General features: G+C 42.6%; 1 protein-coding gene across 1 annotated transcript in view; it reads left to right on the forward strand.

The window, feature by feature from the left end:
* LOC130729413 (protein SAWADEE HOMEODOMAIN HOMOLOG 1-like) overlaps nt 1-14,025 on the forward strand; it is a 31,593-nt gene extending 17,568 nt beyond the window's left edge. Inside the window, exons 4-6 of the mRNA XM_057581173.1 lie at nt 13,267-13,410; nt 13,622-13,741; nt 13,846-14,025. Of these exons, the coding sequence (XP_057437156.1) occupies nt 13,267-13,410; nt 13,622-13,741; nt 13,846-14,025 (444 nt within the window). The remainder of the gene's footprint in view (nt 1-13,266; nt 13,411-13,621; nt 13,742-13,845) is intronic.
* Nucleotides 14,026-15,672: the final 1,647 nt, after the last annotated feature.

Raw genomic sequence — 15,672 nt, forward strand, 5'->3', positions numbered from 1 at the left:
CCTTCAGATCTTTCTCCATCTCTGGACCAAGATCTTCTTCAAGCAGTGTCTTCGTCAGCTCTTGTATGGTCTTTGTACCATCGGGATGCCTAATATTGAGGAACATATCTTCCTCAAACGCCTTCCTTCTGAGCTCTTCTAATGCCATTCTGTATGATCCCATTTTTTTTTGAATCTTATTCGAGGTGTGAAGCTTACCTTTCTCTCCAACGTTTTTATAGGCTTCACTTTCTCTCTGAAAGTTAATGCTCTTACAGTTTCTCGAGGTTAAGTACTTGGTAACTGACCCTTCTATTTCCTCACTTGACCGGTGGTAAACGTTCATCCCTTGCATTAACTCTTCTATTTATTATCGCCTCACTCTGATTCTTACATCGTCTTCATTTTCTTTCAACTTAGACCTTCTCTAAGGGGGAAGTACCTTGTACTTCAAGCTAAGTTTTTCACACCCCAAGCTTTTTGCTTATGACAAAAAGGGGGAGTAAACCCAGTTTTTGATGTGTAAGATGTGTTAGTGTGACTTATTTTTCTTTTGGAGATTTTAAGAGTTCCACCTTCATGACCATAGATGTGTCACTGGGCAAATACAAGGAATACATTTCACTTCTTCTGAAGTGATTCTAAGTTGACTCTGATACCCAAGACTCTGATACCTTGTCCATGACTCTGATCACTTATGCGCTCTGATACCACTTGTAGGATCACGCGCTTACCACTACGCCAAAACCAATTGGTGTTAGTGAGGGCGCAACGTTATTTCTTATAGCGTAGCAGACAGCGCCCCGTTTCGAATGCTACCTGCAGGCAGGATGCTGGCCCACCTGGACCCAACACCATCATCATTTGCTTCATCTCAATCAGCATGGATTCATGAATGTCAAGACGCTGTTCCATGATGTCGAGTCTGGATGAGCTTGTCTGAGTAGAACTGGAAGGAACATTCTGAGCAGCTTGAGGATCTGGAATGGAAGCAGAAGCAGCAGGAGTAAACACAACTGGTGCAAGTGCTTGGCATCTAAGAGCTTCAGCCTCAGCTTCAAGTCGCTCTGCCTCAAGTCTGGCTTGTACAGCTTGAGCTGCTGCTTGACGTGCAGCTTCTTCTGCTTGTTCTTGCTTTCTCTTGGCTTCTTCAATAGCTTCAAGAAGCTTATTTCTCTGTTCTAGTTCATGAAGAGCCACCCTTCTAGCAAACCTTTGCTTGGCAGCCTCAATCCTCTGACTGCCCTCTGCATGCAGGAGCTGCATCATAATTGGAACTTGAGCCACTAGCCAAGTGCTCAGAGTGTTCCACTCATCAGCCACACTTTCAGCATTCTCACTGAGGTCAGTCTGACCGTGCACATTGCGGAGCCTCAAGGAGGCTTCATGATAGAAAATATTGATGCACTCAGAGAGAGATGTGGGTTGAAGGTGAGTATAGGGAATTATGGAGAGGTTGGTTTCAGGAGAGGCTGGGTGATTGCTGCTATGAGCTTCAGAGACACCTTGTGGAGAACCAATGTTAATCATAGGAGCATTGGGTTCAGAGGTTCCAAGGTGAGGGTCTGAAGTTTCAACCAGAGGATGAGGTGATCTAACCGAGGATTGGTTAGACACTGAATGTTCGGGTTCAGGTTCAGGTTGAATAGGCTCTTGTTGGTCAGGGACATGGTGAGCTTGTTGAACCAAGGGGTCTGCCTCTTGTAAAGGATTAGCCAAGATAGGTTCATCTGGGTCTACTAGACGTTCAGGTCTAGGGCCAGGATATCTCCTAGGGCTTGGACAAGTTAGGTAATATTCTTCCAAGGTAGACACCTTTTCTTTTCTAACCTCCATGAATTTTCGAATGGATTCAGAGTTATTGGAGGGAGAAGAATCAGCAACATTGGTTGGGAAGGATACAGGTGTAAAGGCTGTTGAAGAGTCTGTATCCGTGGTTCTAGCAGCAGGACGTTCTGATGCTCTGGGAGCAGAGTGATCAGACGTTCTGGGTTGTGGTTCTGTTTGGTTTGGCTCGGGTTGTTCATGGATGATTGGTTCAGAAAGTAATGGGTCGTACGGAATGGTGAGGAGAGAGGTTGGTTCTTCTGACCTAGAGGGTTGATTCTGAAGCAAATTCCAGAGAGGTGCTTCAGTAGGAGAAGGTTGAAAGAAGGAAGATCTTGGGGAATGTGGTGGAGTGGTGGTTTGTGCGGCTGGTTGGGATTCAGGAATAGGAGTGAGGGGATTTGAGGAGTGTTTGAGCATAGCAGAAATAGGGAGTGCATCAAATAAATTCAAATCATCATCAGAAGCAAGTGCAGGCTTACTTGAATGTGCTGATGATCGAGTCACTCTGGCAGGAGGTTCAGTCCTTCTGACCACTTCAGCAGCTGGTTCCACCCGAGTAGGCTTCACCACGATTCTGACTTTCTTCTTCTTCTTCTTGGGAGGACCATCCTCACTATCACTATCATCACCATCATCAGGCTTTCTCTTCGCCTTCTTGACCGGAGGGACATCAGATTCCTCAGAAGATTCGTCCAGAACCATCTTCCTCTGAGCTTTCCTCTTGGGAGGAGAAGGAAACTCTGGAGCTGGTGGTAGTCTGCTGACGAAATCATCAAGGTCAATTTCGAAACCTTGAGCCCTGAGGTCTTCAACATAGCATCTGATGGCGTCAGGATTGTCCGCTTGTGTCCACAGAGGGTAGTCATTCAGAGGCATTCTTCTTCCTCTGATTTCAGAAGATGTGTCTTCATGAGCAGGAGCAATCTTCTTCTGGACCAAACCCATCTTCTTCAGGGAGTTTGCAGTGAAGACATCACTTACAATTGTGCTTAGATCCTCTACACATCCAGCATGGATCAAATCTTGCACCAAGTTGCTTTCAATGAGAAAGTCTGAGAGCAGCCTCCCAAAAGGGATATATTTGATTGCAGACTTGATGGAGGCGGTGGTGCGAGACTTCCGGATGCATTCCTTCAAGTAGGAGAACAGGAAGTAGGGAAGGCAGATCTTCTTCTGATCTTGGATGAAGAACAACATCACCTTCTGGTTGAAGTTGATGTAGTCTGGAGAACTGCCCTTCGGTCTCTGGTTTATGCAGTGAAGCAGGATCTTGTGCCAGATTCTGAGTTTGGGATGAAGGTCCATCACCTTGTAACTCGTCTTGCCCGGTTTGAAAGTGGTGTACAGGGCCTGGTTGATTTTGTCCTTGGTGCTAGGTTTCAGCTTCGATTCCGTGAGTTGGAAACGAAACCCATAAGCAGTGTTTGCACCCAGTAAGTGCACGAATGACTTCTCAGTGATGATGATCTTTCTCCCAAGAATATGACAGACCACCTGAGTATCATCGCAGTCGGCGTGCTTCCAAAATTCCTTTACCAGTTTCTCATACACCGGTCCTCGAAGTCGGTTGAAGTAATTTCCCCAACCTTGAGCTTGGACTTCAGGACGAAGATCATACCCATTTGCAGCCAGATTGTCGAGGTTGAATCTCCATTCTGCCAGGACTTGGAGTTCCTCAGGAGCAAATACGCAGTGAACGGCACAGCCCCGTTCTGCAATTGGAACAATCTGCTCTTGAGCTTGAACTTGTTCTTGTGCCGGGTTCTCAGAGCCCCTTTGACCCGTTGCTAGACCAACTACCATGTGAGGGAACTGAGGTGCATCTGCATTAGATCTTCTGGTTTGTCTTACCATTTTGAAGAGGTTGAAGGTTTGAGGTAGAAGATGAAGGTAAAAGATGAAGAGAGATCGAGAGAGAAATCGAGAAAAAGGCGGTTTTGAAAAGCAGAGAGAGCGAGAGTGAAAACCGGAAGTGAAAGAGAACGTGTGTGTATAGTGGGTTTTATCAAATAACCGTTGTTGATTCAAAAAGCACTTTAAGATCAACGGCTGAAAATTAAAGATAGATAGTAACAGTAAAATACACAAATCACACACAGGAGATAAGCATATCTACACGCAATCATAACAGACTGTCACACGGGCACAAGGAACTATGGGGCACAAGGAACTATGCATCAGAAATTCTGACACACGTGTTGTTGTCTCAGCTTCAGAGTCAGTACCAGTGGGTACACACACTCTGATTGAGTTACCTTCTGGACTAGACATCTTCTGATCAAGAAGTATCATAGTCAGAGGTTCTGATCCATCTTCACTCTGGACAAAAGTCCATATTTAGATTTTTCAGAATAAAATTAAATCTATCCTCTGCTAAGGGCTTTGTAAAGATATCTGCCCATTGATGGTCAGTATCAACAAACTTCAGAAGAAGTACGCCCTTCTGTACATAATCTCTAATAAAGTGATACTTTACCTCAATGTGCTTTGCCCTTGAATGCAAGATAGGATTCTTACTCAATGAGATTGCAGCAGTGTTATCACAATAGATTGGGATATTGCTCTCAAGGATCTGATAATCCTCCAGCTGATGTTTCATCCAGAGCATCTGAGTGCTGCATATTGCTGCTGAGATATATTCTGCCTCTGCAGTTGATAGTGCAATGGTTGATTGCCTCTTGCTTGCCCATGAGACTAGATTGCTTCCCAGAAATTGACAATTTCCGGAAGTACTTTTTCTCTCTGTTCTATCTCCAGCATAATCAGCATCACAATAACCTGAAAGCTTATACTCTGATGTTTTCTTATACATCAAGCCAAGGTTAGTGGTGCCTTTCAGATACCTTAGGATCCTCTTAACAGCAGTTAAGTGGGTTTCCCTTGGATCTGATTGGAAGCGAGCACATAAGTGAACACTAAATAATATGTCTGGCCTAGATGCAGTTAAGTATAGAAGTGAACCTATCATGCCACGATAGAGCTTCTGACATACTTTACCACTTATATCTTCTTTCTCCATAATGCATGTTGGATGCATTGGAGTCTTGGCCACTGTAGATTCCAGCATATTGAACTTCTTCAGAAGTTCTTTAGTGTACTTGCTCTGATGGATATATGTTCCTTCTGGTGTTTGATCAACTTGTATTCCCAGAAAGTACTTTAATTCTCCCATCATACTCATCTCAAATTCAGCCTGCATCATCTCAGAAAATTCTTTGCATAGAGATTGATTAGCAGAACCAAATATAATATCATCAACATAAATTTGCACAATTAAGATATCATCTTTATAAGTCTTGCAAAAAAGAGTTGTATCTACTTTACCCCTTACAAACTCATTCTCCAGAAGGAATGAGCTAAGTCTCTCATACCATGCTCTGGGAGCTTGCTTCAGACCGTAGAGTGATTTCTTCAATTTGAACACATGGTCTGGTTTCTTTTCATCTTCAAAACCTGGGGGTTGATGAACATAGACTTCCTCTGAGATATAACCATTTAGGAAGGCACTCTTTACGTCCATCTGATGTAGAACTATGTTGTGATTTATTGAGAAAGAGATCAACAGTCTGATTGCTTCCAGTCTTGCTACTGGAGCAAATGTTTCAGTGTAGTCTATTCCTTCCTGCTGACTGTAGCCTTGAGCAACTAGCCTTGCCTTATTTCTGACTACATCTCCTTTCTCATTCAGCTTGTTTCTGAATACCCATTTCGTTCCAATAACATGGACACTCTCAGGCTTCTTCACTAAGCTCCAAACATCGTTCTTGGAGAATTGATTCAATTCTTCTTCCATGGCCAGAATCCAATCCTTGTCCTGAAGAGCTTCATCTATGGACTTGGGTTCAATTAAGGACACCAATCCTTTCAGACTCAGCAAGGTCTCTTCAGAGGGTCTGAAGGCAGATCTGGTTCTGACTGGTTCGTCTTTGTTGCCTAGAATCAATTCCTTAGGGTGAGCTGCAGTGATTCTGCTCTTCTTCAGAGTTTGTGAGTTAGAGGGACCAGCTTCTTCCTCTGGTTCATCTTCCTCTGGCTCAACTTCCTCTGGAGCTTTGCCTTTGTCAGAAACATTAATGCTTAAATCTGCAAACTTTTCAACTAGCTTTGACTGGTCAGAGTCAAGCTTATCATCAAATCTAACATGAATAGATTCTTCAATAGTCTTAGCATCAGTATTATAAAATCTAAAACCTTTAGATCTATCAGAATAACCAAGTAATAGACACTTAGAAGACTTAGCATCAAATTTATGCAATCTATCCTTAGTATTGAGAACATAACAAACCCAGCCAAAAGGATGAAAATAAGAAATGTTGGGTTTTATGTTCTTCCACAATTCATAAGGAGTCTTATTCAGAATTGGTCTCACAGAGATTCTGTTCTGAATGTAACATGCTGTATTTACTGCCTCTGCCCAAAAATGCTTAGCCATGCCAGTTTCTTGGAGCATGGTTCTAGCCATCTCCTGAAGAGTTCTGTTCTTCCTCTCAACAACACCATTTTGTTGAGGAGTTCTGGGACAAGAGAAATCATGTGCAATTCCATAGGAATCAAACAGACTCTCAAACTTGTCATTCTCAAACTCTCCACCATGGTCACTTCTGACACGCACAATCCTACAAGCCTTCTCGTTTTGCACTTGAGCAATGAAGGTAGAGAACACAGCATGAGACTCATCCTTGCGGGTTAGAAACTTTACCCATGTCCAGCGGCTATAGTCATCAACGATAACCATCCCATATCTCTTGCCACCTATAGACTCAGTTTTCACTGGTCCAAAAAGGTCGATATGCAGAAGTTCCAACGGCCTTGAGGTTGAGACAACATTCTTTGCCTTGAAAGGGACTTTTGTGAATTTGCCTTTCTGACATGCTTCACAAAGAGCGTCTGAAGCGAACTTCAGATTGGGTAAGCCCCTGACAAGGTTTAGCTTGCTCAGCTGAGAAATCTTTCTCATACTGGCATGCCCTAACCGTCTATGCCATACCCACTGCTCTTCATTAACAGACAGAAGACACTTCACATTCTGAGCCTCCAACTCAGATAATCTGATCTTATAGATGTTGTTCTTCCTCTTGCTGTTAAATAGAACAGAGCCATCGATCTGACTTACAGCCCGGCAGGACTTTTGATTGAATATAACATCATAACCCTTGTCAGCTAATTGACTTATAGACAATAAGTTATGTGTTAAGCCGTCTACCAATAAAACATTATCAATGCATGGGCTACTATCTACACAAATAGTACCAGTACCAACAATTTTACCCTTTTCATTTCCTCCGAAGCCAACTTCGCCTCCAGGCTTAAGTTTCAGCTCTCGGAACATACGCTTTTCTCCCGTCATGTGACGCGAGCATCCACTGTCCAGATACCATGATTGGTGTTTCAGTGGAGCTATCAAGGATATCTGCAACATAGATAATCTTGTCCTTAGGTACCCACTTTCTGGGTCCTCTTTTGTTAGTTACCCCAGAGGTTCTGATCACCTTGGGTGTCTCAACATAATATTTTAAAGGAATATTTGCATGATATTTAGTCATAGAGAAAGATCCCTTTTTAAGAGGATGTTTAGCAACTTTAGCAGGTACAGGATCAGGCAATATGGTACCAGAGGGAACAAAGCATTCATACAAGGACTTAGCTTTAGACACAGAAGGCTCATTTCTAATTGGTTTAGAATAGCCAATGCCATGCATTCCATTTCTGCTTACGCCATAGATCATTGAAGCCATTAAGCTTCTATCCACGCTTTTAGCTAGGAATCTTTGAAAAGACTTTTCATACTTAGATTCATTTCTACAATCAGAGGCATCACAGGCAACAATTTCTTCTAACTTAGCAATCTGGTTCTTAAGCACAGAGTTAGAATTTACCAAAGCATGATTTTCATTTTTCAAATCAGAAATAATTTTCTCATGTTCAGAAGGAGTCTTGGAGACAGCAGATAAGTTCTTTTTCAACTTTTTATGCTTAGACAATAAGGAGTTATACTTATCCATGATATCAGACAAAGCATGTTTCAGTTCAGAGGTAGAAAAAGAAGCAAATACCTCATTTTCATCGTCTGAGTTAGGATCTCCTTCTGATTCTGAGTCAGAGTCAACAGCTTCCTTTGACTCTGCTCCTTTGTCTTTGACAATGGCCATGAGTCCTTGGACTTCACCATCAGAGTCAACATCCTCTGACTCTGATTCATCGAATGTCACCATCAGACTCTTCTTGGTCTTGAAGTGCTTCTTTGGCTTCTTGTCTTTCTTCAACTTTGGACAATCACTTTTGTAGTGCCCAGATTCTTTGCACTCAAAACATGTGACTTCCTTGATTGAAGACTTCTTCTGGCCTGAGGACTCATACTTTCCTTTTGCCTTTCCAGAGCCTTTGAACTTGCTATGCCTGTGCTTCCAGATGCGGTTGAGTCTCTTGGAGATCAGAGTCAGCTCATCTTCATCAGAATCTTCTGATGCTTCTTCAGATTCTTCTTCTTCAGCTTGAAGAGCCTTTGACTTCTCAACCTTAGCCTTTTCAGATTTGGATTTCAAGGCTATGGACTTTTTCCTCAGATCTTGCATCTCTGAGCGCTTCAGCTCATGGCATTTCAAAATGCTGATGAGTTCTTCTAAACTCATATTCTCAACATCTCTCGTGAGCTCTATTGAAGTCACCAAGGGCATCCAACTTTCAGGAAGACACCTGATGACCCTTATGACATGATCTTTTGTTGTGTAGCTCTTGTTGAGAGGTCGTATGCCAGCTACAAGCAATTGAAATCTGGAGAACATTTCTTCAATGGACTCATTTGGCTCCATGATGAAGGATTCATACTTTTGGATCAAAGACAATGCCTTTGATTCTTTGACTTTCTTGTTTCCTTCATGAGACATCTTCAGAGATTCAAAAATGCCTTTAGCAAACTCACGATCTGTAATCTTCTGGTACTCTTCATAGGAAATAGCACTTAGAAGAATTGCTCTTGCTTTGTGATGTTGTGAGTACAGCTTCTTTTGATCTGCAGTCATCTCTGACCTTGGGATCTTCTTGCCACCTGCATCAACTGGACGCTCGTAGCCATCCACAATAATATCCCAGAGATCTGCATCGAAACCCAGAAAGAAACTTTCCAGTCTATCTTTCCAATATTCGAACCTTTGACCGTCGAACATAGGAGGCTTTGCATTGTAACCATCTCTTTGAGTTTCACTGGTGATGGCAGCCATTGTTTTTCACACCGGCCCGGATCACTGAACACTGTTAGGTGTGGTAATCAGAACTTGCGCTCTGATACCAATTGAAGGTATGAAAAACGGTAGAAAGGGGGGGTTTGAATAACGTTTTCAGTACAAAACTTCCACCTTAAAGATTTTGACAAATCTTTCGAGAACTTAAGTGCTAAAGATAAGAGATAGAGAAGCACACAAGGATTTTATCCTGGTTCACTTGATAAATCACTCAAGCTACTCCAGTCCACCCGTTAAGGTGATTTCTTCCTTCTTAGAATGAAGGCAATCCACTAATCAGGTAAGAGTTACAACTGCACTTGAAACCTACAAGTGACTAACAATTACACTGACTTAGCTCACACTAAGATTCACTCTCTTAGTCTTCTCTAGGATCCGATCAACCTTGATCTCCTAAAGGAACTAAACAAACTGTTTATCAAAGAAATGTTTACAAGAGATCTGCTTCTAAAAAGCTAATAGTAAACTCAATGAATTTCAGATGAAAGAAAGCTTAGAATATTTTGAATATGTCTTGCGCGTATGTGTTACTTTTTTTCTTCTTAGCCGCTTCTTTCAATCTTCAGCCTCTATATATACTCCAAGGATTAGGGTTGAGCGTTGCATGGGAAATGCTACCGTTGGAGGGCAGTTCTGGAAAATCCAGCTTCTGCTGTGGCTGAGAACGTTAGGTAGGTCGTCAGGAAGGTACACTTGCTTTTGTACTTGGATAGCGACTTGACCTTTTAACCTAGGAGACTTCTGATCAGAGGAATGCTTCGTATTGGAACTTGTGAAGCCGGTTGATCAGAGTCAGAGGGAAAGCACAGATCCTCTGACCATTGTATCTTCTGATTCTGAACTCAGAGGGAAGAACATGGCCTTCAGAGTTTCTTGCTTCTGGACTTCAGAGTTTCCACTAATCAGCTTCTGGATCTTCAGAGTCTTCTACACCATCAGAACATCTGAACCTTCAGTGTTTCTTGGTTATCAGAACTTCTGGATCTTCAGAGCTTCTAGCGACTGAGTCCACATCAGAGTTTGTATAGCTTCAGAACTTCTGAAGCTTTTCCACTGTTCATACTGAACATGGTGAATGCGAAAGCGTTGCTTGGGTTACTCTTTATACACAGTGCTTCTGATTTGTGTGAGATTGAGTTGAGGTCAGAGCCTGTAAATAGCACACTCAGAAAAACACGTTAGAGTACCACAATTGTTCATATCAAAAGGTTAACTTGTAATCATCAAAACATAGAGTTGTACTACTCGATCAAAACTTGATCTTACATCCTCCCAAGCGCCGCCTGAATTGTGAAACTAGCTTGACACTTGGATTCAATGCTAATCGATGGCAAATGAAGTTTGGATCAATTCCAGGCATGTCTTTGCAGCTCCAAGCAAACAAATCTAAGTTCTCCCCAAGCAGCTTTGTCAGGCGCGTCTCCTGCTCTTCCGTCAGTCTGGACCCAATCTTCAAAGTGCGATCGCCAAACTTCAGCGCCTTCGTGTCCTCAATTGGCGTGGGCCTGTTTACCCGCCCCTCGCCACGTGGGTCAAGATTTTCATCCGAAGCTTCAATTTCATAACATCTATGACCGACCAACGCACTCTTCTTGCCGTACAAGTTAAGGCAATTATTGTAACACTCCCTCGCCATCTTCTGGTCCACCTTCATCTTTCCAACCTTTCCACTGCTTAGCGGATACTTGACCGCCAAATGGGCTGTTGAAATTACAGCACAAAGGCGATTCAGTGTATTTCGCCCAATAATGACATTGTAAGATGCCACCACCTGGAGAACCAGATACCTTACCTTCAAAACCCTGGCACACTCATCTTCCCCGAATATTGTGTCTAGATCAATGTATCCTCGCACCATTACTTGCTCCCCCGCGAAACCTACCAAGGTTCCCGCATATGGAGTCAGATCATTGTCAGTTAGTCCCAACTTGTCGAATGCATCACCATAGATAATATCAGCCGAACTACCCTGATCCAGGAGTACCCTTCTAACGTTGAAACTGTTCATCCTTAACTGCACTACGATCGGGTCATCCTTATGAGGCTTTATCCCCTCAAAGTCTGCCATCGAGATTGTTATGTCAGGGTGTACGAATCCAAAAGCGACCTCATGAACAGAATTAACCGCACGAACATGGCGTTTCCGCGCCGCATGGGTGTCGCCACCGCCGCCAAATCCCCCAGCGATGGTGTTTATGGTCCCGACGGGCGGTCCTGAGTGTTGAGCGAACGTGTCATCAGCTCCTCTTGTGGCGATAGCCGCTGATTCTTGCTTTTTCTTGCCCTTAGTGTCCACTCGCTCCTCTTCTCGCTTATGCGTTTTGTTGTGATCGCCGTTGTTGCGCCACTGGCCTTGGCGATTTCCTTGATATCCCGCCCGAATCAACTTATCAATTTCCCGCTGCAAAGTCCAGCAGTCGTCTGTGCCGTGCCCGGCGGACCGATGGAATTCACACCACTTCTTGGGATTGGCGTCCCGTGATTGATACTTAGGGGCCTCTGGCTCATCCACTAGATTTGCGCCATTCGCCCCGCGGAGCATATCCGTTAATTCAGTGTTCATTACCATGTCAGCTTCCTCCCGCTGGCGATGGGACTTGGATTGCCATGGCCGGCGTTGTTCATAATCATCACGTCGTGGATACAACTGCTCCTTGGTCGGCCTCAATGCCGCCTTCCCTTTATCTTGCCTTTGCTGCTTGCCATCCCCCTTATCCTCGCCATTCTTATCTTTTTTCGCGCGCTTGGGCGACGTGTCGCCCTTTTCCAACTTCGCGCGCTTTCTTTTGAAAGCGTCGTCCTCCTCATCAAGAATATAAGTGCTGGCGCGAGCACGCATCTCCTCCATCGAACGCGCCGGCTTACGTGTCAATTTGCTGTTCAACCCTCCCGGTAGCAAACCGTTTTTAAATGCTAGAGCACAAGCTCGAGGCTCCTCGTCCTCAACCTTGACCGACGCTGCGCTGTACCTTGCCATGTACTCTTTCAGTGATTCTCCTTCTTGCTGGCGAATATTATATAGGTCGTTGATCGTCACCGGCTGATTCTTATTCGCCGAGAATTGCACTAGAAACTTGGATGAGAAGTCTCTGAAATTTGAAATCGATCCGCGCGGCAAAGTTGTGAACCACGCCATCGCCGTCGATTTGAACGTCGATGGAAACATCCTACACTTCACCGCATCTGACGCCGCAATTATCACCATCTTCGTATTGAAATACAGAAGATGATCCTTCGGATCGGAATCTCCGCTGTAAGAATCCAGAACTAACGTTTTCATATTATCCGGAATCGCCACACTCTCAACATCCTCCGAGAACGGACGGAACTCAGCCACGGAATCTGCTTCTCTGCTTCCATCGTCCCGCTGCTCGCGACGGTAGAAATCCAACTGAGCCTGTAGATGCTCATTCCTCTGTTGGATGTTGCCAATGCTGCGCATCAGATGGCGCCATTGCTCCTGTGTCACCGCCGGTTGTTGCTCCGGAGCAGGTGAATTCTCTGGTGAGCGCTCCAGAGATCCAACCTGTGAAGGCGATGGAGGAGGTGGTGGTGACGGAGGAGGAGAAGGCGGCTGTACTCCCGCCGTTCGTACCGGAGAATCCAGGATCACACGATGAGGCCGCCGAGGCGGCGAAATTCGCTGTCGCACCGGTGAATGATGCTGCCTCCTGCGTCGAGTCTCCATCCAAACCAAGAACGATGCAAACTTGATCGGAAAACGAACACCGGTTACAGAATCAAAATCAAAAGACCAGAGAATTGCCTAATCACCAACAGAGATAACTTCCTGCACAATCAATCCACGTGAATGGGAGTAGAAAGTTTACGGTCCCCACAGACGGCGCCAAATGTTCTAGCAATGAACATTGAAGAAAGGTATAGTACCTAGAGAGTGGAGAATTGTGCTAGAGAGAGAATGAGAATGAGAGAGAGAATGCTGAATTTCATGTATCATTTCATCAAATGAGCCAAGGTCCCTTACAATTGGTCATTCCCTCCTATTTATAGAGTTCGGGCACTATCTCTTGGGCCAATTGGGCCTCCGAAGCCAAGGCCCATCTTAAGGTTAGGGCCCCGCCTCGGGGCGGGCTATATGCTAGGCGTTGCCCCCCTAGGGGCTCGCCCAGTCCAGATGTACTGGTTCAGTGGATTCATTTTTTGGATATTGTGGACAACTGATTAAAATTTAACTGATCTTGTCACATACAAATTATAGGAAGTTCTTGTACGATATGTTGGTTTTGGCAAGGTGGAGGATGAGTGGGTGAATGTGAAAAACGAGATGCGAGAGAGATCTATCCCATTGGAACCTTCAGAGTGTCCCAAGGTGAAGGATGGAGATCTTGTACTATGTTTCCTGGTAAGGGACCCTCTCCCCTTTTATTCCACTACAATTCATTTACCTAATTTGTGTCTCCAGTGGCCACATGATAGATATGTTTGCAAAGTCACATGAATTGTTTCTAACATATAAACCATAATGGCTTTTGATTTTCTTTTGTGGCCTTTAAGCTCCTCTAGAATTTCCCTAACTATTAGTACTCTTTTGGGCCCTTATTGGTGTTTCTCAGGAAAGGGGTGATTATGGCCTCTACTTTGATGCTCGTGTAGTAAGAATCCAGAGGAGGCTACACGATGCGACAGATTGCAAGTGCATCTTCACTGTTCGGTTTCTCCATGACAACTCTGAGGTGAACTTTGATATATATTTTTGCTGTCACAAAAATCATGTCATGTTATCATCTTTTGTACTTTGTTAGGAAAATCCTTAGATATTGTCTCTACCTGATTTCAGGAAGAAATTCATTGGAAAGGGGTATGCTATAGGCCTGTACAAGGCAATTCTACACAAGAGAAGTCTGTTGTCTTTCATAACTCCCCAAAACCTACACAAGAGAAATCTAATGTCGCCCATAACTCCCCAGGACCAACCATAGAACCGAGCCTAAGTGACATCGAGAACTTGTGGCCATGAAAAGATCTCATTCTTCTTTCGTGTTTCATTTTCATCTTTATGGATTTGTGGTATTTCTTGTTTGTGGACTGTGTAAGATAGTAAGGTAGCATTTGTCGCATACAATAGAATGAGTTTTTTTTATGTATTTGGTACTTATTTAGAAGTGAAACATAACGGACCAAAGATTAAAATATGGTATATTTTTATGACTGACATGAATTTCACCCAGTATTGTTAATTGTGAATGGTGGGTCATGGTGGAAAGCCAAAGTTCCTCCATACATGAGACAAATAATGGTGGAACATGGTGGGATATTAGCTATGGTGGAAGGCTAAAATACCGCCATGGCGGATATTAGATAAAACTGATTTCACCCAACCAAAGTTTAACGTGAACAATACTACTCACCTCATCTACCTTTCATTCAACCTACTTATTATGAACTAAAAATGAAAAATGATATAAAGACACACTTTTCTAATAGGATTTCAGTTACAAATTTACCACTGTGTTTTATCTGTACTTGTTACAAAAAATTCTCGAGAAATCTGATTTTCAATATAAATCTTACTTTTAAAAGTATTTTCAACAAAATGTTTATGCCCAACTTCCCATCATGTCACCCCACCTCTCATCCTGTGCCCCTTCTCCTCCCTCTCGTTACACTCATAAACAATCACCTCCATCTTACCTTCATCGCCCCATCTCCTCTTATCACTTATTCTCCCCTCCGTTACTGCCGCACACTCCCTAACTATCACCCTCTCCTACAACCACCCCTACCCTCAACCACAAGATCTTTCTCCTCCATTACAAGTTCACTCACTCTCTCTCACCTCTAAATATGAGTTTTAACATCAATTTGGTTTCTCTAATTTGTTATATTTTGATAGTTTGTTGCTCTTAACAATAAGCTTGCAATTCTACGGTTTGATCAATCTGTATTCATGATTCAACTATTATATGAGATAGACATGCATTTGTGATATATAAATTCATCAATATTCGCTTGATGGCTGAGTATCTTATTTTATTTTGTTACTAGACAAATTGCATAATCATGAAATATTATCTTAGATTAATTGCATAACTTAGATTAATTATATTGCAAAATCATGGAAGATGTTAAAAAAGAAACTACAACTTAGGGAATAACAAGAAACAACAAGAATCAAATTAGTCAAGCAGAAGGCATCGTATCTGCTTTTTAAAAATGAATTGGGAAGACTGAAAAAGTGATTCATATGCTTAAAGTTAAAGATGTAAAAAAAAAGTGTTGGATCGTGTGATGGAATATTATATCATGATATATATATATATATATATATATATATATATATATATATATATATATATAACCACGTAAGTCATAATTCTAAATTCAAACTAAAAAGAGAATACAATAGTAAATTCTAAATTCTAACATAGTCCAAATCTAAATGTGATGGTATTTTTGTCGTTTCCTTCTTCAGCAATCTCATAAATTGACACATTACTATTCAAATTCAAATACTTGTCCAACACGTCTCTCATCAAAATATGTTGATAAGATTTATTTTTATAATAGATTGATTTAAGTTCATTAATTACAAACAGTAGGCACTAAATTGAATACTTCATTAATTATAAAGTGTTGCAATGTCAATTTGTATTAAGATATATAT

Source organism: Lotus japonicus, chromosome 1 (assembly GCF_012489685.1).
Source record: "Lotus japonicus ecotype B-129 chromosome 1, LjGifu_v1.2".
NCBI classification, from domain to species: domain Eukaryota; kingdom Viridiplantae; phylum Streptophyta; class Magnoliopsida; order Fabales; family Fabaceae; genus Lotus; species Lotus japonicus.